Source organism: Oreochromis aureus, linkage group 6, assembly GCF_013358895.1.
Source record: "Oreochromis aureus strain Israel breed Guangdong linkage group 6, ZZ_aureus, whole genome shotgun sequence".
NCBI lineage: Eukaryota > Metazoa > Chordata > Actinopteri > Cichliformes > Cichlidae > Oreochromis > Oreochromis aureus.
This window is the reverse complement of record NC_052947.1, coordinates 22,423,440-22,446,175: the sequence shown is the minus strand read 5'-3', so window position 1 is coordinate 22,446,175 and position 22,736 is coordinate 22,423,440. Positions and strand designations below refer to the sequence as shown.

Sequence of the window (22,736 nt, the reverse complement as noted above, 5' to 3'; positions counted from 1 at the left end):
CTAGGATACTTGTAGTGAGGAGTTTATGTTGGACTCAAAGTGACTGCAAAGTGTCCAGGTCATCTGGTGGAAAAATAAGCCTAAATTACCACCCCTCCTCTATAAGCCCTAATTTCAGAATTGCGTTGCTTGATTATTACAATCAAGATGCACCGTTTCACAGCAACTAATACATTAAGTGGCTGAGCAAGTAGAAGCCCATCAGTGGTTTTGTTGAATACTCAGAGTCACCAAATACACCTGATAATCAAATGTTAAAATTCTGCTTCAGTACAACAAAGACTGAATGTTAGGTCATAACTCTGGCTGAAAGCATATTTCAATTAGAAATTTGATGAGAAGGAAATGCGCCAGCTTCAAACAAGAACACAGCCAAGCAGTCAGACTTAAGTCTTTTTATTTTTTGTTTTGTTGTAGGAAAAGTGCATAGTTGAAGCCCTTTTACTCTTAAACAGTAACAGTGTAAATCGAGGTCTCCTGTGATACCACCAATCATGTCAATAATCTCATGGCTTCCCCATTGATTCCATTTAATTGACCCAGCATTTTCAATCTTTTAACTCTTACCTGTGACCTCACAGAAAAACCCTAGAAAGCCATAGTACAACATAATTCAGAGGACTTTCGCTGATAATGAAGAGCAGCCAGATGAAGACGAGTGTTTAAACTCCCTCCATGCATTGAACAAATACTCTTTCATTTTAAGATTAATGCATGTAATTTCTGTTATCACAGACACCCTGGGATATAGCCCAAGGCTCATATACACTTTAATAACCACACACTATACAGATGTTCACAAAATACAGACAGACTCACTCAGCTGATGGGTCTGAAAATATTTGGGTTCAATGGTTTTGTCGTTTTGTGTGGGTAAGTACAATGAGAGGGAGATATATATTTATTTATGGTAAGGCTCCAGTATCGGTAATGTTCCCAATTAAAATGTGGAAAATAAAAAATCATTCCCAAATAAAGTGAAAATAACAAAAGGGCCTCTCAGTATTGCCGTTTCAACACAAATAATATGAAACTAAAAACTCACATTGGCACGTTTCATTAATTTCCACTGACAAACCTTGGTACAGAAGTTGTGAAGCAGAAACTTTTGATTAAGTTTTCTAAAAGAAGAACCCAATCTGTACACGAGAACTTCAAAAGGAATCAAAAAAGTGCTAATAATGTATTATTTTGGCTACTAGTACAGTTTTCTTTTAAAGCACAATGATACACACAATCATCCTAACATGATGATGATATAACTGCAGATCGTTTTATTTTGTCAAATGAGGCTAAGCTTCTCTTTATTACTGGAGGTGAATAATTGTTTTCTCTGGTGTGTGCATCAAATATTTTGCTCACATTTTACAGATCAACTTCAATCTCGTTTCAAACGTTCTGCTGCACCACCTTATTTAAAGGGACAGCCTTGCAGTCAATATAGCAGAGCTGACTACCTGCTTGAGTCAGACGAGTATCTCACCAAGGCCTGAATGTAAACACAGAAGACTTACTCACTGCATTAAAATCCTATGTTGTGTTACTGTAATGAGACTATAACCTTATCAAATAAATTCTGCAGGGTTAAATACAAACTAAAACATGATGCGACATCTCCTGGTTACTGGTACCGTATAGAGTTTTATCTTCATAAAGTGAAAAGTGTGGAATGTTTGAGGGAGACTGAAGGACCTGCCACCCTTTGTTATTACAAGCACCAGAAAAACAATTTAACGACCCAACACGAACTCTTTACTACTGCCCCCTCCCTTCTTCCTTGATCACGTTACACAATCCTTCATCATAGATTTACATCTGAGTTTCTGCAGATCCACCGCCATCATGGCTGGGATCAGGGACAAACTCCAAATAATGCCAAAACTCCTGATTTAAGCAAGTCTAACGATATATATTTTAAGCCACAGTTGTTTGGTAGTTGAGTGTGTACTGCAGATAGTACGACACATGGTTTTCCCAAGTTTTATATATATATTTTTTATATGTGATTATGTTCAGCTATTAACACATTCTTCTGGATAAAATCTTGTGTTTGACTGTAAATTCTCCCTTTTCAGCCGATACCTTGTTTTTTTAGTTTATAGTGAGTTTGAGTACTGTTGAGAACTGTTTTTAAGAGGACATATTTTGCTTTTCACCATTTTCCCCATCTGTGTACCATATATGCTTTTACATGGGTGGATGCTCATACTAAATACAGTCAAAGTTGCTCAGTTTTTTCCTACTCTGCGTCCTTTGTGATGTCAGTGAGAGCAGTAATCCTTAATTGAGTCAGGCTTGCAGCTCTGACTGTAAGCATAGAAGCTCCACCCACCTTCATTTCAAACCCTGCAAGGGGCAGCGAATAAGAATGAAGTTCACTTAAAGAATGAGGGGCTAACACCTCTTGAGCTAAGGAGCTGCACCAGGACAAGTATAATAAAAGGATCATTTCTGCAACTGCAAAACATGCAATTGTAATTGAGTAAAATAAGTTTTGGAGCTGGATATGAGCATAATAGGTCCCCTTTAAATATCATAGTTGTGCTGGCCTTGTTGATCAGTTGGACTCTAGTAATAAGAAATCAGAGACAAGTCTGTGACAAGATCATAAGAAGAAAAACAGAAAAAGATATGTGAGGGAAGGTTGACAGAAAGACAGATGGTGCTATCCTGGTTGCAGCTACTGTGCAACTCTAGTCAGAGGAGGTGTACATTTGCTGGTTGTTTGGCTCCACTGCTAGTCAATAGGTGGTGCTGGGGGCTCTCTTCCATCACTCTGCAAAAAAAGAGAAAAACATTTTTTTTTTTAATTTAATTTTTTTTTTTTTTTCAAAAGAATCAAATCTGCAACAGATGAGTCTATAATTAGAAGGAAAAAAGAATGTTTTTGGACAGAATTTTTGTTGCTTTGCCTCACAGATAGTGTGTAGGCTTGCAGCATTTCCTTTCCCATCATTCTGGTTCAAGTCAATCTTGGTTAATCTGTCCAAAGAACTCTTTTAGATGGTGTCTGCCAAAGTCTAATCTGACTCTCTTGTTCTTGAGAGTAACCAGTGGTTTGCACATCGTTTTAAATCCTCTGCATTTCCATTCATGAAGACGTCATTGTCTACCTTGACAAAGATAAGTCTACCTACTCAAGTGTTCTCGACTTGGTTAGATGATGTGAAGCTGTTTTTCTTAGTCAAGGACAAGTTTCTGTCATCATCCACTTTACTTCATCTGCGGTCTTTCATGTATTTTGGTGTTGCTGGGCTTGTCAGCATTTATTCTTTTTAAGAATGTACCACACTGTTGACTTGGCCAGTCTTACAGCTAGGTTCACTTTGGGTTTTTGGTTTCCTGCCCCTCAAGATAGCCCCCTTGACTTGCATCAACATCTCTTTGGACCTCATATTAAAGAAAAATCTGGCACTAAAAACTCCAAATCTAACATGTGGAACTACCCGCTGTTGCAAATCCTTGTAAATAAGGGAGCAGCTGTAAGTGGCTTTTTGTAAATGTATTTTCAAAGATCACTGGGATTTAAAAACTCCTAGCATGGAATTACCACTCAAATCTGAAAATGTCTATAAATGTTTTACTGATTTTTAAAAGCTTAAAAAGTGTCCCCTACAAAGCTTTGAACCACGATCCTTTGAGTAAACACTTTGCAGTGTTTGGAGCTGAAGTTTCAGCACAGATGTATGACAGACATGGCCACATACCCCTTAATTCAGGCCACTTCAAATAAGCTATTTCTGTACCTGTAGCTTTAAATTACATGATGATCTGCACATGCCCACATGTCAAAAGTAAACCTGCTATCATAAAAATTAAAAAAAATTTATGGCATCCTGACCATTTACATTTCCCGTATTGCTAATAAAGCAGTTGGATATGACGAGGCTGCACTTCATAACACAAAAGGCAACATGCAAACACACTGACACACACACACACCCTCCACCTAGTGTTTCATAAGTAGTCATTTAAGGCTAATGGGGACAGTGGCATGAAGAACAAACGTAATCCACCAAGTCTTATAAATCAGTATATAGTCTTTGGAAGTTTTAACAGACCTTGCTGAGACATTTTGGCGTTTGAGATGGCACAAGAGGATGTAGATAGTACATAAAAATGTTTGTGAGGCAGCTGCTCATTATAGCCACCTAACCCTAACCCTTTCTTCTTTTTAAAATATAAACTAAACTAGCAAAGATTTGCTGTTAGAGTTGAGCTTTGCAACTATGCGGATTTGTCACATGCACATAAAAAGGAACTATGAGGAAAAGAGAAACCCCCAAAACCATAATAACCACAATGTCATAATATGCTGTCCTTAAAATAAAGCTCCAGTTTGGTCTGTGAAGGACATCACAGAATAAATATTAGGTTCCTGGTATCTATTCAGGGAGAGAATTACTCATCTTTGCAAATATTAACCTATCCGCTTTCAAATACAGCAACTGCGGTTTCGCATTGGGAAATAATGTTACTTGTCTAAAACTCAAATAATACACACAGTTATAAAAATCAACAGAGCTATGACAACAATATTCCTAATCATTACATTTATTATTACTGTTAGTAAGGCTTATTGACAGAAGTGAAAAGGACAGGAAAGCAGGCGGAGAGAAATTAAAAGTCAAATGTTTGGTGGCAGAAAATCTTGTTTGGAGGAGATTTTGTGTTAGTTTTACTCTGAGATTTTGGTTGGTTTTATGTTGCAGCCTTTTGTTATAAAAGACATGTGCCTTGTCAAAGAGGTATCAGGTTTGTCTAATCCCCTGACCTCATTACAAGAAACCTTTTTCATTTTAGATGACGCAGATTTTCCTCCGCTCTTCCCCATGTCTCTTATCGCAATGACTAAAGGTCCTTCTTCTGTGTTTTTAGGCTGATTGCTACATAAACACTGGTCTATGTTTTTTAACCAGAAGTTCATGCAGCAGCTGTTAGCCCTTCTAACTCTGCAGTACACACACCTTTTTTGGTAATATTTTTACTAAGAATTTCTTTTAATAATAAGCAGAATACAGCGTATTAACAACCAAATTGGCTTTTCCATTTCATCCTCTGTGATAATAGTTCTCTTTCATTCATAGCAATCGGACTTTGCATTATTAGATTCAAGGAAATATGTTTCCCTGATAAAAGACCTTTTTATTTGATGTGCACGTGGTATCTGGACTGTACAGGTGGAGGCAAAAGGGAAAAAAACCCCCGCAGTACTGTGCAACAGTTTTGAGCCACACCTCATGTCTTTTTATTTTGTTTTCAAGGAGAGAGACTCTTTTTTTAAAGTGCTCTTGAGCAACTGTGTCCAGGCTTTCTGAAGATCATGGTCTGCTGTTTAATGTTGCATACACATAACAGGTAACTTAGCAAAGACCTTAGTCACTTAGTCTTTTGCAAAAACATTTTCCCCATTTCTTTAGTTGAATCTATACAAAATGCAAAAGATAACATGATTTGATGCCAGCAAGATGTTCCCCAACCAACCAAAAAGTTAGCCTATCGCAGTATAATGTGCAGTGTGGTCTTAGCGACATTTGAGGGAAATGGACAAATGGAGGACAATAAAAGAAGTGTCAGGCCTAAAAACACGTCTCCAGCAGATGAACATCATCTCAAAGTCTCGTCCTGCATCTGCTGCACCTTTCTAATTTTCCTAGCAAATATAAAGAAATGAGTGGCGGTTCAAGACTTTTGCACATTACTGCAAGTCTTTACGTTTCAGAGATATTTGTTATGTAAAATGAGTGTGATCTGCACTCACATTGTGGGGTCCACTGGGCTTGCCAGAATGATGGGTACCCCTGAGAGTGGATGGGCGCAGCAAAAAGAGGACCAGGGCTAACACCGCCCATCCCATCAGAACCATGGGGAGGGTCAGGTCACCTCCCCCACCCACTGACCCACTGGGACCTGGCACTGAAAAAAACAAAAAAAAACAAATATATAGAATACTTCTTATTCAAACACACATTTGAGTCCTATCGTGACTTCACACACTTACAAAATGTGAGCTATACTGAGAAAAGTTCATACATACGTTCCTGAGGGCACTCTATGTCTGTGCAGTAGGACTGAGATTGCCTCAGCTGGAAGAAAATTACAGAAGGGAAAAAATGATTTACTCTTTGCCCTCAAACTGGGAGGAAACGACACTGCCTGCTAACTTTGATTCATTAACCAGCAGAGATATTGTGGTCAGCAGTGTTACAAAGCCACCCTGTGAGCTCTACCTGGTTCCTGAGATAAACACTATAAATAATTCCTCATCAGAGCTAAACATCTGAACAACATCCTTTAACACTGTAAGCAAATCAGATGGGCCAGTGTGTATCCAGCTCTCTGCCATGTAGGTTACACCTGTGCACGAAGTGTAAATTAGGTCAACTGTAAGCTGACATGCAGTAACTACGAACTGTGTCCTTCATGAAACTAGGAAACTCACAACAACAAATGTTATACTTTCAAATAAGAAGAGCCAAAGTATATTTCCAAGCACAATACAAGCCTGAGGGCAATAAAACTGTCTTTGCATGGCAGAGCAGACAGGCTCTCAAGACAAACACTGAGCAGGAACCAGGATGTAGCTTTTATTTCCTTCTCCCCACATCTCTTTAAGGCTTGAATTTACTTGCAAGTTGATCTTCGTTTCGTTTCCTTTTTTTAAAAAACAAACAAAAAAAACAAAACAAAAACAAAACTTCAGCTGATGATGTTATCACTTCACACCACATACTTTAAATACTTTGGCATGTCTATGCGCTGTCTCTTCAACTTAAATTCTAGGCGATTTAGAAAGCCTCCAAGCTGTGTCGCTTACCAGGTTGATGAGGCGCCTCATCGCGTACTCCTGGGTGCAGATGCACTCACAAGGGTCAAAGCCTCCCTCCGCCATTCCTCACCAGACAGTATCCACCTGAAGAGAAGTACAGCACGTAACTAGGACGTACATGAACAACTGAAAGAAACCTAACACTCCCTCTCGTCACTGCTTCGCTCTATTGTTGTTCTATAAGCGCACACTGATTAGGGGGAGGAGACTGTTTAGGTAAGGAGAGTCAGCATAGAGTGCTGGCATTTCATTTTACTGCATGTTAGCAACAGTGAAAAGTGAATTTCGGTTTTCTAGCTTTTTGTGGGAATGCCAACAAATCCCAATATCCTGACAATCTCACAGTTTCATCGCAGTAACCTTGAAAGAGAAAAGAGAAAATAAACTTTAACTGTGGAATGTTGAGCCTCTATTTAAAATAGCCTTCACCTTTATCACTCTATGAAGCCCTTTATTAAACACCATGTTAGATCATTCAGAGCTGATTTCTGCACTCTCAAGTGTATTAGCATGTTATGTATGAACATAGGTTTTTTTTTTTTTTTTTTTTTTTTTTTTTAAAGATGATGTCTCATACTAGCAAGAACTTGGATGATTTCTGTCATTATGAGTGACAAAGGAAGATGAGCTATTACTGGCTTGGATAAAGCATTGATTTGATGGAGTAAGATCAACCTGGTTAATGATGACAATGATGGAGGTGAAACACACACAGACAATGGTTCAAAATAAAAAAACAAAACAACCACAAACACACAGATGTCTGCTACAGGTGTCTAATCGTGGTTATCAAACCCATAACAAACCCCAGATGAACTTTTAAAGCTCATAACAATACTGAAATACATTCATTTCCACTTTCTTAGGTACACCTTGCCAGGACTTCGTTGCCCCCCCTTTTGCCCCATACCATTACACCACTTAGTGCTGGGCGATATGGAAAAAATATTTATCACAATATGAATTATTTTATATCACGATAACGATATATATCACGATATACCACCAGACCTGTGGTCATCTGGAAAGTATGCAGTCTGTAAACAGCGAGTGGAGAGGGTGCAGTCTTTGTTTTGAGTTACCGTAAAGCATGTCGCAAATCCGGGTGCACGTAAAGCCACACCATGTCGCAAAACCACAAGACGGAGTTTCTTTGCGAAAAATATCATTTTTTTATACTTTATTTTCTCTTGCATAAAGTTAAAAGTATGTATAGTGAGAAGACAACACTAATATATTTGCCACGGGCTATTTAACCCTTTAAGACCTACCATAGAACCAAGTCCGTCAGAGCTTATCTTTACATTTTACATGCTGTAGTGCCATTTGTGGGAGCATTTCAAGTTGCTATACATCAATACAACCGTTATAGCCCAAATTTGAATAATATGTATGCATTAAGTCCATAGTAACTACATAAATTGCAAAAAAGTGCAATAAACTACAAAAAAATTTAAAATCGTTTTTGTTTTGTTTTTGTTTTTTTTACATATATTTCTAGTTAGAGAAATCTAAGAGGCTTATCCCTCAAAACTGTAAATACAAAAAAGTTGCACAAAAGAGTTTTCAACCACGAGAAATTTATTTTGAGTGTCTTCATAGTTTTATTTTTGAGATACACTAATTTTTATATACTACAGGAAAAATGAAAATAAATATTATAATGCAAATTTGCAAAAAAACAGCATGTGCATCAAAATAAACTATTTCCAACAGTGTCATTTGACTTCTAAGCATCCCAGAAACGATACAGAAAAGCATAAAGTCAAACATGACTTTTAAAAACTACATTTTCCGCGAAAATGACGTCACTTCCGGTTTCGGACAGGTAATGGCGGACATGCGATAGTTCGCGCTGACTTATATTCCAACGTAGGAAGTGTTATGAACAGCTGATCGGATCGGCAAAGCGTGTTTCTGGAATATTATGTTTTTGTTGCTGGAAGTGCTTTTTATGCAATTTTTGCAAAGCTATATGTGGAAGGAAACCGTGACTTAGGACAAGCTAATGGAATAAGATGTAAGTACAACTCCTACGGTTTCATATGCAAAAAAATTATTGCGCTACCTTACCTGGTTCCAGTTCTACAGGGATTTAAAAATAGTTAGGCAAAACGGAGTGTGCCTGCTCCGACCGGTTGTAAAGGGTTAATGATATATTTTATGTAATAATTTATAAAATTAGGGTTAGAAACGATAGAAAACAAATGGCACGATAGACACTTTTCTATCGTCCACACGATATATATCGTCATATCGCCCAGCACTAACACCACTAGTGCCTCAACAATTCAAGCTGCTGAACCGTCGTCTTATATGAAACCTGAAAGATCCATGCTTTCAGGCTGTTGAAGCCAAATTCTGACTCTATCACCTAAATGTCACTGCAGAAATTGAGACTGGTCAGGCCAGACAACATTTTTCTAATCGTCTGTTGTCAATTTTGATGAGTGGTGAACGGTACCCTTCCTATTTCTAACATGAATAGCATCAGGTGTGGTCTTCTGCTGCCGTAGCCCATCTGCTTCAAGGTTCAATGAGACAGCTTCATAACTGCCCACAGAGTCAGAGAGGTTATAACAGAGAGTACAGAGTTTATTTTGCGCTGATAATAAATCTGCAATGTAATTGATGGTTCCATCTAGAGCTGGGCGATATATCGAGTTTTTTAAAAATATCGATATTTTTATACGAGATATAAGATGTGACAATATCCTTTATATCGATATAGTCTATGTTACGTTATAATTATAGTTGCGGAGCCGCAAGTTTGCCTCTCTTTCGTCCACTTTTGTCTTTAGGCAACGTTACTCAACCTCGCCTCTCCTTCACTGAACACAACTCCCCCTCCTCCCCCATCGCTTCACCTGCAGGCAGCGACAAGATGGACACGGCAAATCTCCGTTAATGAGTTACTGCGCATCGCCCCGTGCGTGGGGCTGGACGGTGTTAACGAGCTAACCACGCTAACGAGCTAGCCACGCTAACGCCATGCACGGCCTGAAATCCTTTCATTTTCTCAAAAGTTGACTGCGCGCCTTTTGTATGAATTCTGGTTGTGCTTGATGACCGCGAACCGATTTTATGTGATACACGGCGCTCAGCAATCTGTCAAAAAATGTTTTAGTACGACTTTGCTAAGCTACGGAGCTGCACCGCTTGATGGATTGTCGGAGCATTACGGCTACCGAGGAGCCTCGCGGAGTAATACGTACTGTGCTTCAACGTAATATTACCGTACTGTGTGTATATAAGGACCATAAATGGCACCTGTTCAGAGACATGGTTACGAAGCGGATTTCAAACTCCAGGCTGTCAGTCACGCAGTAGAAGTTGGGAACAGAGCAGCTGTGAAATCTGTCTTTGTTATGATGCTCAGCGTCTTTTAGTTTACATTTTGACTGCACAATTGTGAGCTTTTTGTTATGCACAAAACAACATAGTTTTCTTTTATTTATAGAGCATCATTATTTAATAAATACTCATGATTTATTTTTGAGTAGTTTTTTTTCATGTACATCTATGCTGTATGTTAATAAAAGTGCCTGTGTGACATCTGGGACACAGCTTTGACTAAGAACTCTCTTTTTGTTCTTACTTTATGGCTTTAAAAAAATATCGAGATATATATCTTATATCGCCATCCAGCTAAAAAATATCGAGATATGAATTTTGGGTCATATCGCCCAGCTCTAGTTCCATCCTTACACTGAGTATTGATTGATTATAAAAGTGCTCATGTTAAGTATATAAAAAAAATGCAAACTATAACCTAACTGAGGCTTCTGCAGATGGATTTGCTCTGCTATGAGCTCTGATAGAAGCTCAGAGTTTGTTGAAGCAATCCGGCCAGTGAGCAGGTTAGGTTCATACAGTCTGTTACCCCAGGACACTGACTCTGTTGAAGTTAACTTTCTCTCTGGAACAGAAAACCCAGAGTTTCCCCTCAACTCAGGATTAACAAACTCAGAGTTTTGAAATTAAACCTCATCCTGGAATAGGACCCAGCAGTTACCAAAACACTCAGCACATCTGTCACCAACTTTCACACCATGTTCAAAGTCACTTACATGACCTTTCTTCCACATTCTGTTATAAACTATGAACCTCAAGAGTTCTTCTTGGGATATTTTCCACCACTTATTTTATTTTCATGTATTTCTTGTTATGCATCCACCAGCACACATACAGTGGCTTGCAAAAGTATTCGGCCCCCTTGAACTTCTCCACATTTTGTCACATTACAGCCTCAAACATGAATCAATGTTATTGGAATTCCACATGAAAGACCAATACAAAGTAGTGTAAACGTGAGAAGTGGAACGAAAATGATACATGATTCCAAACATTTTTTACAAATAAATAACTGAAAAGTGGGGTGTTCGTAATTATTCAGCCCCCTGAGTCAATACTTTGTAGAACCACCTTTTGCTGCAATTACAGCTGCCGGTCTTTTAGGGTATGTCTCTACCAGCTTTGCACATCTAGCGACTGAAATTCTTGCCCATTCTTCTTTGCAAAACAGCTCCAGCTCAGTCAGATTAGATGGACAGCGTTTGTGAACAGCAGTTGTCAGATCTTGCCACAGATTCTCGATTGGATTTAGACACCAGACAGGTCAGGGATAAAGTTATTGAGAAATTTAAAGCAGGCTTAGGCTACAAAAAGATTTCCCAAGCCTTGAACATCCCACGGAGCACTGTTCAAGCGATCATTCAGAAATGGAAGGAGTATGGCACAACTGTAAACCTACCAAGACAAGGCCGTCCACCTAAACTCACAGGCCGAACAAGGAGAGCGCTGATCAGAAATGCAGCCAAGAGGCCCATGGTGACTCTGGACGAGCTGCAGAGATCTACAGCTCAGGTGGGGGAATCTGTCCGTAGGACAACTATTAGTTGTGCACTGCACAAAGTTGGCCTTTATGGAAGAGTGGCAAGAAGAAAGCCATTGTTAACAGAAAACCATAAGAAGTCCCGCTTTGCAGTTTGCCACAAGCCATGTGGGGACACAGCAAACATGTGTGGAAGAAGGTGCTCTGGTCAGATGAGACCAAAATGGAACTTTGTGGCCAAAATGCAAAACGCTATGTGAGGCAGAAAACTAACACTGCACATCATTCTGAACACACCATCCCCACTGTCAAATATGGTGGTGGCAGCATCATGCTCTGGGGGTGCTTCTCTTCAGCAGGGACAGGGAAGCTGGTCAGAGTTGATGGGAAGATGGATGGAGCCAAATACAGGGCAATCTTGGAAGAAAACCTCTTGGAGTCTGCAAAAGACTTGAGACTGGGGCAGAGGTTCACCTTCCAGCAGGACAACAACCCTAAACATAAAGCCAGGGCAACAATGGAATGGTTTAAAACAAAACATATCCATGTGTTAGAATGGCCCAGTCAAAGTCCAGATCTAAATCCAATCGAGAATCTGTGGCAAGATCTGAAAACTGCTGTTCACAAACGCTGTCCATCTAATCTGACTGAGCTGGAGATGTTTTGCAAGGGGGCTGAATAATTACACACACCCCACTTTTCAGTTATTTATTTGTAAAAAATGTTTGGAATCATGTATCATTTTCGTTCCACTTCTCAAGTGTACACCACTTTGTATTGGTCTTTAACTAAGACTGCCTACACCCAGCGGCCAGTGATACACACCTGGCTAAAACTCACACAGCCTTCAGCCAAAGGTTGTGTAATAAATTAGAGGGCTGTTGGGTGAACTTTATGGGCATTCTAAAGGTTTCATTTGGTGGTGCTGTTAAATTCCTATTGGCTTATAGCTAGTTTTTTTCTCCAACCCACTGTCATCAGTGACAGCAAAGTAAATAACAAAAATATGTGAAGAAACATAGTTCAACAACACCACAAACAAACTGAATCAACACAGCTAAAGCCGAACACCGTAATCTGTCACTGCGCGGCTTTCCCATTAAGACTGCAGGAGGTTTAACATCAGACATACACAGGTTGCAGTATGATCCACTGGTGGCTGCCTCCACTTTTGAGGAAGTCAGCTAGAACGAGGTCAAAGACATCTACGGTTACTTCCCTGCACTTTTAAAATTACGTGATTTAGCCTAACGTTTACACTAGCTTCTTGCTAACCTCGCCAGCCAAGCCAGAGGAAACTCACACCCATCCCCCTGTCTTTTGATTGTTATTAACTGAACACAGACATGAGAGCAAAAAACAGCGACTTACTGGAGCTGTGTGATGTTAAGAAAACGATCACCGTCTCTCAGGGGCCCGAGCTGCACCGCTGCTCTCCACAGAGACCATCAAACTGCAGACACATCAAACCACCGTCTGTGTTTTGTTTAGTACACGTGAGCCAGCAGCTATTCTTCATCCGGGACCTCGGGAGTGGGGCGGCTCCCCGGTGGCTCTGCTCTGTAGTCAGCCAAACAGCTGTCCTGCTATTGGTGTAAAAGTCTGATAGGCGGGTTTTTTGAGCCAATCACAACAAGCAACGATCACTTTTTCTGGATAGTAAACAAACAGTCCCGTTGCCTGTCAGCTTACAGAGGCCCATGAACCTACAACATCTGTGCAGTTGTGTAACCAAATACATGGTGGTGGATTCGACTTGAATACTTTTCATTACTTAAAGTTATCTATATTTAATTTTTATGCTACTATATAAATGTTATTCTTTTAAATAAGGAAAGCAAAGACATACCTTTCTGCAGCACAACACATACTTTAACTTTGAATCTGGGCTTTTATTTATTTATTATATAACTTATTGATTTTATGATGTCACTATGGGAGTGGAAGTTAATCTATCACCATTCCCAAATAAGCTTATAAGACACCAATACTTAGAAATAAGAGACAGAGAAGCACCAACCTGTTGTATTTTCCAAGTTTTAGAAACATTACAAGCTCAGTTACACACACCATTAAAAAAAAAAAAAACCCAAACAAACAGTGGAATCTGTCATTGCACCAAAACAATTTTAAAAAGACATCTCATTGAATATAATAATATATGTGGATGTTATTATTAATATTATTATCAATATAAAAAAAAATCTGAGAGGTTCTTTACCCTACTTTCATCGGTTACCAACTTGGAATATATTCACTTCTGTGAATGAAACAACAGTTTATTCTAGTGACTATAACGATGCATCTGTAAGAGATGGAAGCAACTCCTTTTCTTTCATCTGGTCCCTTTACGGTTCCCCACAATGGATCATCCGCCTCCATCTCACCCTGTCCCTAGCATCCATCTCTGTCACACAAACCTTCTGCATGTCCTCCTCCATTACATCCATTAACCTCCTCTGCGGGCCTTCTTTTTCCCTACTGCCTGGCAGCTCCATTTTCAACATTCTTTGCCCAATATATCTCCTTTCCTCGTCTGTACATGTCCAGACCATCTCAGCCATGTCTCTACAACTTTATCTCCAAACCACTCAACCTGAGCTGTCCCTCTAATGTACTGATTTCTATTCCTGTCTATGCTGATCAATCCCAATGAAAACTTGAGAATCTTCAGCTCTGCCACCTCCTGCTCAGCCTTCTGTCTATTTGTCAGTTGTGACATATCCAAACCATACATCATATCATCTTATAAACCTCCCCTTTCACTCTTGCATCCTTCTGTCTCAAATCACCCCTCATAACATGCCTCCACCCCCTCCATCCAACCTACGCTCTCTTCTTCACCTCCAAGAGATTAAAGCAACTGAAATGCCATTCATGTTACAAACCATAAAGGTATGAATGCAGCTGAAAAGTTTTAAGTTTAAGCTGAAGAACTGTAGATGAAGAGTGTGTGCACTCTACATAGACAGCTACCTGTGCCAGTTATCACAAGGTACTTAGAGAGTGACAGAAGCTGCAATGTGAGGTGAACTGAGAGGTTTTAAGCTTAATTACAAAAGAAGCATGTGGACTGTTAATAGCATATATGGCTTTTAACATATATGCAGAACGTTACATATATATACACACATATACATATATATACACAGAGATACTGACCACCATATAGATAAAATGTGAGTAAGAAAGAGTTCCCATTCCAGGAAGAAAATCCCTCACAATCAGATGGAAACCATGACAGAAATGCCCTGAAGGGAAGTTACAAAAGAGCATGAACCCAGGTTGGCTGTCACCAGAGCTCATTAATGAAAGTTCTAGTGTGTGCTCCATGCAGCTGCTCTCTATGTGTGTGTATGTTCTGGACGGACTGACGCTGAGCGCAGGCAGGCAGGCGGACTGCGAGCTCTCTCTGAGCTGGAAAGAAGCGCTATACACGGTGAAAGTGAAAGGAGCTCCGTAAGTGTGGAAAGCACCGAACAGGCGGCCTCCCCCCTCATACACACACACACACAAACAAACAAACAACACAGGGAGACGGGCCACGGGTGTAGCTTGAAGGCAGCAGCGGCGGCAGCAGCTCAGCAGACACAGCCATGGCCAACATTGCGGTCCAAAGGATCAAACGGGAGTTCAAAGAAGTTCTCAAAAGCGAAGAGGTGCGGTAACGCTACCGGCTTATTTTCACTTCTACTCAGCTCTTTCTTTAAAATTGTGTCAGTTCTGTTAATATATACGCTACCGGCAGCCGTTATTGTGACCAAATAGATTTACCTTAGTCAGGTTTGGGTCCTCTGTTGCAGCAGGTCAGGCCCAAACAGGAGAACTTTAGCTAGCTTTAGCTTCAAATCAGCGTCCAGGCGAACCTCCCTTGTTATGTCAGGTGGGTGTGTTCAGGAAACACCGGGGATTCAGCTCTCTCAACTGACAGGCCCTGAATGCCTAACAAACAACGTCGCACACCTTTGTTTTAATTACACAAGTCAAATAAACCTAGAGTGTGTGTTGTGTGTGTGGCCTGTTAGCGCCTCAGGCAGGGCACCGCAGCTGTTTAGCAGCGTAAATGAGTTAGCGGCAGTTAGCAAGGCTTGCTAACGTTAACGTTATTTTGACATGTATCCACAGTTAGCATTAACAGCCGTGATGTTTTGCTGCAACGTTCAACAAACTTATCAGGCGTTAATCAGCTGTTTGTTAAGAGTCTGAATACACTGCGTTTATTCAAAAGGTGTATGCTGTCATATCACCTCCTGCCCAAGTCCTGTTAATACTGTTTTATAGTTTTGTAACTTTGGTGCTAACCTGAATTGTCCTAGCGTTTCCTCTGGGAGTGGGGCTCAAACTGGTTTTTAATGTTAACACAAAATGACACTAGCCGTGCCTTTTCTAACAACCATCTTGCCAGGGACTTCTTGTTTTCAATTTGATGTGAACATGTGAAGACACAGCTGGGTAACGCCTTTTTCTTTCTTTCTTTCTTTCTCTTTCTTTCTTTCTTTCTTTCTTTCTTTCTTTCTTTCTTTCTTTCTTTCTTTCTTTCTTTCTTTTGCATTTGTTCCAACCTACAGACGAGTAAAAACCAGATTAAAGTAGATTTGGTGGACGAGAACTTCACAGAGCTGAGGGGTGAGATAGCAGGGCCTCCAGACACACCATATGAAGGTACTGTCATATTGGAAATGATGGCCAAAATATGTGATACTCATCATGTGGTCTGATATACTACGCATGTCTGCTTTTCTCTCTTTCCTAGGTGGCAGATATCAGCTTGAAATAAAAATCCCAGAAACCTATCCTTTTAACCCACCAAAGGTATTTGCTTTAGTGTCTTTCATCCTCTGCCTCTCTTCCTTGTTCAGTTATTTTGAAAATATGTACACTTTTGTTATAGCTGGTAAAACCGGTTGTCACTAATTGCCACTGCTCATGCCTAAGTGACCCTGTGCATGGTACCCAACTCCAAAAACATCTCCCAGTGCTGCAGTTCAAATCAGTTTTAATTATGTAGCACCCATGTTTCTACGATAATAGAAACATCAATCCCCTGTGAGCAAGCACTTGGCAACAGTGGGAAGGAAAAACTCCCATATAGCAACAAGAAATCTACAGAACCAGGCTCAGGGAGGGGGCAGCCATCTGCCACAATCAGTTGGGGGTGAGAGGAAAGCGAAAAAAGCAGAAACAGATGGGACAAAAGGCAAACTAAAGGAGAGCGAACCAGAGCTTAATGATTAAATACAGTGGTGGTGAATAAAAACCGGTAGAGTAAGGAGATAAATGATGAGCAAAACATTCGGTGCATCATGTGAAGCCCTGCAGCAGTCAACCCTTTGTTATGCTGCTACAAGCTCTATCTGATCCAGCCCTGACTATATGCTTTAACAAAATGTAAATTTTTAAGTCTAATTTTAAAAGTAAAGGTGGTGTCTGCCTCTCAAATCCAAACTGTGAGCTGGTTCACAGAAGAGGGGCGTGAAAGCTGAAGCCTCTGCCTCCCATTCTACTTTTAGAAACTTTAGGAACCACAAGTATGCAGTCCAAGAACGATATGTAATAGAAGTATAGTGTATAGTAATATGAGGTCTTTAGGATATCATGGGGCCTGATTATTCAAGATTTTGCGTGTGAGTCGAAGGATTTTATATTCATTTCTGGATTTAACTTTGAGCCAATGAAGAGAAGCTAATATGTGGCAGTTTGACCGGAATCCATTTATAATTCTTATGAGCATCAGAGTTTCAAGGTAAATTCAGCTGTTATGCTTCATTTAACAAAACCTTAGGTTTGTTTTAGTGCTCTAACAGAGAACAGCATAACATGACTTGTAAACAGCCTTTTCAGGTTTCTGGTCACTATTAGCTTGTATGTTTAAAACAAAAGAGAAAGTCTAATACTGATGATAGTGAAAATAAACATTTATTGTGTCCCTGGTGATTTCCTGTAACCAAATGAATCTTGTAAACATACCCTCAACACAGGGGTGGTAAGAAATCTTTCCCTGAAATGATGTCACCAAATAACCTGTTAGGAAACAGTTTACGGATTTAAACTACCTGCGTTTGGCTTATACAGTAAGTTAAATGCTTAATACATCAAGTTAATTTGTCACTTAGATGTAAAATGCAGTGGTGCCATAAACCATAACTGCTGGCTCATTAATTTGCAGTATTTCCCTCGCAATGGCTTGCAATACATCAACACATGGTAAAATGACAGCTACTATAGTGTAGCCTGGATGCTGACATATGTGTTGTAAGAAACTGTAAATATTTCTTCTTTCTGTCACCTCATGTTCTTCTCTAGATAACGCTTCCTCATTTGTATGTCCTAGGTGCGCTTCATCACTAAGATCTGGCATCCTAATATCAGTTCTGTGACAGGAGCAATATGCCTGGACATTTTAAAAGACCAGTGGTAAGTGCAAAGTATCTGAACTGTTCTCAGTGTGCCTGTGTGCTCCATCCACTTAACCTGCCCTCTCACCTTCTCTCAGGGCAGCTGCTATGACCTTGAGGACAGTGCTGTTATCTCTACAGGCTCTCCTCGCTGCAGCAGAACCAGACGATCCACAGGATGCAGTAGTAGCAAACCAGGTGGGAAGGACTTAATGCACGACTCGCATTTTATCTGCTTATAATCGGATATAAAAGTACCAAATTATATTTGGGTAACTGTACGTGTCTCGGTACCTGGTGTGAACTTGTGTCTAAAATAAAATCTGCCATATTTGCTAATTAATTTTGTGATGTTGCTCACAGACCTGTCTTTCTGAATCCTCAGTATAAGCAGAACCCAGAAATGTTCAAACAGACTGCGAGGCTTTGGTCTCACGTCTACGCGGGCGCTCCTGTCTCCAGTCCCGACTATACACGTAAAATAGACAAACTCTGCGCCATGGGCTTCGATAAGGTCAGAAGCACTTTGTTTTGTTGTGCCCTCACATTTATAGGTAAAATGTAGTTACACTCTATTAGCCAGTTTCCCAAACATTAATTGTCCCTTGTTTTAGAGTAAGGGAAAAATTCACTGAAGCTTTCCGTTAAAAAAGTAAATAATGATAAAATAGTTTTTAGTCTAAGCCTAGGCTCAGTCTGGAAAACTGAGCTTATCTTTAACATAATAACATATTTTAAGAAACATGCTTATTTTCAGCTTAATGGCAGCAACAGACAGCAGAGACATTTAGAAAGAGCGATGTTCATCACTGTTGCATCACATCTTCTTTCAACAGCATTTTGTGCTTGTGAAACAAAGAGAAGTGCTTTTGTTTTGAAAGCTGTTTCTTCATTCTTTCCTGATAAGAGAGGTCAGCTGGTCAGTTTGAGCCCTTCTACCTTTTTCTTTTCTCATACAGCAGATAATGAAATGCCCAAATTCTTTGAAGTTTTACCCCCCCACACCCTTTATTCACTTCCTGAAGACTTGTTCCATCTCTGGCGCCATGTTTTTACCCAATGACAAAAACTAAATATTTGGTAATGAACAGTGAGATGTGGCGTGTCAACTTCTTAGTTTGTTCAGCTGAATGCCGGTTTTGGTCGGTTTTGGCTGCAGTTTTGGTCAGATTTAAACCAACTGGCACACAATGATCGCCTACACATTACAGTAACCTGTGAACTGTGATGGATCGAGCGCTGCATGAGATTCATCGGTGTTCTGGTTTGTTGCTGGCATTATATTCAATACGGTCATTATACACAATAATATATGTGTATAATGTAATTTTTTTGGAGGGGGGGTGATTTGAAGTTGGATGGTGATGTAATAATTTTTACATGATTTTTACCCCTCCGCTGTAAAAGGCTGATGGAATATTGACAACACCCCGCGGGGCAGGCGGGCAGGCAACGTGAATACCTAAATTTGTGAATGTGATAACTTGAGAATGAGGCAGCGTGTCCCCTAAAAATCTCAGACAAGTTTGAATCTCAGAGACCTCAATGTCAAAGTCAGAGGTCAAGTTTTCTGAAAATCTTGTGAATGCGATAAGTTGAGAACAAGGCAACATAGGATTTTAAAATTGATAGCATAGATGTGTCTGCTAGGAGGCTATTGGCTAGCATTGGCGGTAGCCAGAATTTTATTATCATTATTATTTTTTTAATAGTCTTTATTTAAACCAGAACTTTTTACAGGTACAGAAGTAAGAAATGAATGGGGCATGGTATACAGTGCTGATAAGCTGGAAACATCAGGTTATAACTTATCTTTACATAGTTTATTCTAATTTTTGTCGGCCTTATTTCTCAGCTCATAGGGTTTTTGGGGGTTTTTTTTTCACTCTGTACAGTTCGTCAGCAGTGCATATGGTTTAATGTTGGGGGCTCACTTTTCAACCATTTCCTCCTGATGGCCTTCTTACCTGCCAGAATTAAGGCTTTTAAAAAAGTCGATTTCTTCCCTTTTTATATCTGTGGATCTTTTTTTCTTTACTTTATAGTTCAGAATAGTCTCTAGTGTATGAATAACTTTCTCAAAATGGCTGGAGCCTTGTAAATTTTGGCCTTGCAAGATGGATTACACAAAACACACACAAGTATTCATTTGTGTTCGTGAGCATGTGTTGTGTATGCACCAATGCGTTATTGAATTTATTATTATGCAGTAAGCATATGCAAACATTTACATTTCCACAGTACTTTGTGACAGACAAACAGTATATTCAGCTATCTCTCCAGTGGGTTTCTTGTCTCGTGGATGGACTCCAGCTGCAGTTGGTGGTTCTTGTTCTCTGCAGCCTTTGTGAGATCTGTGAATTTTCAAATGAGAATCATTTTTAAACTTTCCTTCCTCCTTTTATACAGAATGCAGTAATAGCGGCCTTGTCTTCAAAATCCTGGGACGTGGAAACGGCGACAGAGCTGCTCCTAAGCAACTGAAGCCAGGTGTGAGGATCCAAAAACCCTTCATCACAGTGTCAGCTCCTCCACCACTGCCTTTTGTTACACAGAAAACAAACACCCCATCCACCATGGCAGTCTGAGCCTTCTTTTATTACCAGTTTGTTTGCTACTAAGTCAACACCAGTAGCGCTGCATTTGCCAATATGCACAGCACCCCGTTGCCTGCCGAGTCTTTACTCCCACCAATCCAATGTGTGTATTTCAGTATTAAGCCCTCCCACCCTTAAAAAATAAAAAATCCACCCATGCATCCAGTCTTCCATGCCCTTTAAACACATTATTTTTTCCCCCCACAAATTTCCTTAAAGTTGTAAAGGATCGAACAGCTGCTGTAATCAGGTGGATTTTCCAGGGTAAAATGTAAGGAAAGGAAAGCCTGCTGACTGCTTCTACACTACATTACCGTTTAATTCCTTCGGCAGCCAGTTGGACCGTGTGTTTCTCTGCTACAGACTTTTAGTACTGTAAAGAAAAAAAAAAAGTCTTGCTGGATTAAATTTACTTGACTGGATAGTGCTGTGCATGAGCAGTGTAATGTTTTTTTTTTTTCTCCTGAACAATCTTTCATTGATGCCTCAATTCACTACAGAAGTTTGGATGTACAGGTTTTATTTTCTGTATGTAAACTTAGAACAAAATCACACACACACACACCTGCCAACATCTGCACACATGCACAGAAGAAAAATCTGTAAATAGATCTGTGTAAATTTGAAAATACAGTGGGGATGTACTTTTTTTTTTTTTTTCTTACATGGCATTGTAAAACAGATTATTTTAAATATAAACTATGCCTAGTTTACAATTGTAAGGAGATAAATGTTTTCATGCTTTTGTGATCCATGAGAAGTCCCTCTGAATGTATTTTGTTTTTTTTAAAGGGTGGCACAGCCAAAATCCTGGCCCTCATGGCACAGGAGCTAACAGCCAGCTCAGCCACTTTTTCTGCAATCATCTACAGTCCAACTTTTTTGTCTGTGTGTGCGTGCGTGTTTATTGTCCTTTCATGTTGCTGCCTTTATTTTGATTTGGCCAGATGATGCGGTGGGTGTTTGTTTGGTTTAACATCCCTGTCCTACACTCGTGGATCTCGCAGGACTCATTCTCTATAATCAGAGACACCTGGAACTTCTGATGGGGAAATCCACCAAGCACCACCCGGTTTGGCGTTATACCGGTAGGGAACCAAAGCCCTACCTGACACGTTGATGGAAAGCGAATGGGATTTTTTTTCGGACATTTGAGAGGAAGATTCTGATGAGCGACATTAAGGATTTGGGTTTGCAGTGCTGTTTTATTTTATTTTTTTTAACCATACGCACATCCTCAGCCACAGATTGAGGATCTGCTCATTAACATAACCAATAGGAGGCGGCACTGTACACTTTATTGCTGATCCAGTCAATCAAAGGCTTTGGCCATATATACAGGTATATAGGCGATGTCCTATATTCCCAAACATGCTTTACTACACAGCCAAATAAAACACTCACTGAGGTCGTCTTTGAACTATGTCTTATAGGTAGGAAAAGAGGCTGGAACTCCTCTGTTATTCTATTAAGTGAAATAGCAGACCTGGGAAGTGTTTTCACATATTTTTGATTTTGAGGTACATGAACTGTAAAAACATGCTTGGCATATAGAGAAAGGGTGTGGATGCATCCTCACACAAGGGGCAGTTCTGTTTTTAATAAAGGAATTATTTTTGCTTAACCTCCAGCTCAGTCCCTACCAGCACAGCAGTGTATTACACTGCAACATGGAGTTAATGTGCAGCCGTCTCTGCTCACAGTGGGGGGAAAAAAAGGAAGTTCATAGGCAGGCAGGATGCACATGCCATCTCCCTTACTTGTAAATAGCTGGGTTAGGTTCTTAATAAAGAGCCTTCTTATCACTAGAGTGCACCATTGATGGCTGGATCGAATATTTTCTAAGAAAAAGACAAAAACGGGCACCCTCCTCCCCCGTCTTCCTCATGATGTACAATATTGCACGATTACAAGCATAGAAAAGGGCCTGTTGCATCTCAGTTTCTCCATTTGGATTGAGACTTATTTTTTTCCCTTGTTCTCGGAAACAAGCATCCGCAGTATAAAAAAAGCATGGTTATTTATTGTGACAGTGTCATGTTTCTTTGAATAAAAAAAAAAAGTGGAAAATCACCCGTGTT

The 22,736-nt window shown here is 39.9% G+C and overlaps 2 protein-coding genes across 3 annotated transcripts; one reads left to right on the top strand and one right to left on the bottom strand.

Annotated features, from left to right (window-relative positions):
- Positions 1-380: 380 nt before the first annotated feature.
- smim14 (small integral membrane protein 14) lies at positions 381-16,132 on the bottom strand. Of its 2 annotated transcripts, XM_031728153.2 has the most exons (7): positions 15,966-16,125; positions 15,438-15,605; positions 13,035-13,116; positions 6,818-6,913; positions 6,038-6,086; positions 5,762-5,916; positions 381-2,776 (listed from the first exon to the last, which is right to left on the bottom strand). In XM_031728153.2, the coding sequence occupies exons 4-7, from the start codon at positions 6,890-6,892 to the stop codon at positions 2,738-2,740; spliced, it is 318 nt and encodes a 105-aa protein (XP_031584013.1). In that variant the 5' UTR covers positions 6,893-6,913; positions 13,035-13,116; positions 15,438-15,605; positions 15,966-16,125; the 3' UTR covers positions 381-2,737. The 2 variants fall into 2 exon arrangements, with proteins under 2 accessions (XP_031584013.1, XP_031584014.1); XM_031728154.2 differs by lacking the exon at positions 13,035-13,116 and having other exon boundaries at positions 15,966-16,132.
- Positions 14,938-22,720, top strand: ube2kb (ubiquitin-conjugating enzyme E2Kb (UBC1 homolog, yeast)). The gene is made up of 7 exons (XM_031728151.2): positions 14,938-15,322; positions 16,232-16,325; positions 16,417-16,475; positions 17,995-18,077; positions 18,157-18,256; positions 18,444-18,572; positions 20,468-22,720. Exons 1-7 carry the CDS (start codon positions 15,260-15,262, stop codon positions 20,540-20,542), a joined length of 603 nt encoding a protein of 200 aa, XP_031584011.1. The 5' UTR covers positions 14,938-15,259; the 3' UTR covers positions 20,543-22,720.
- The last annotated feature ends 16 nt before the right edge of the window (positions 22,721-22,736 follow it).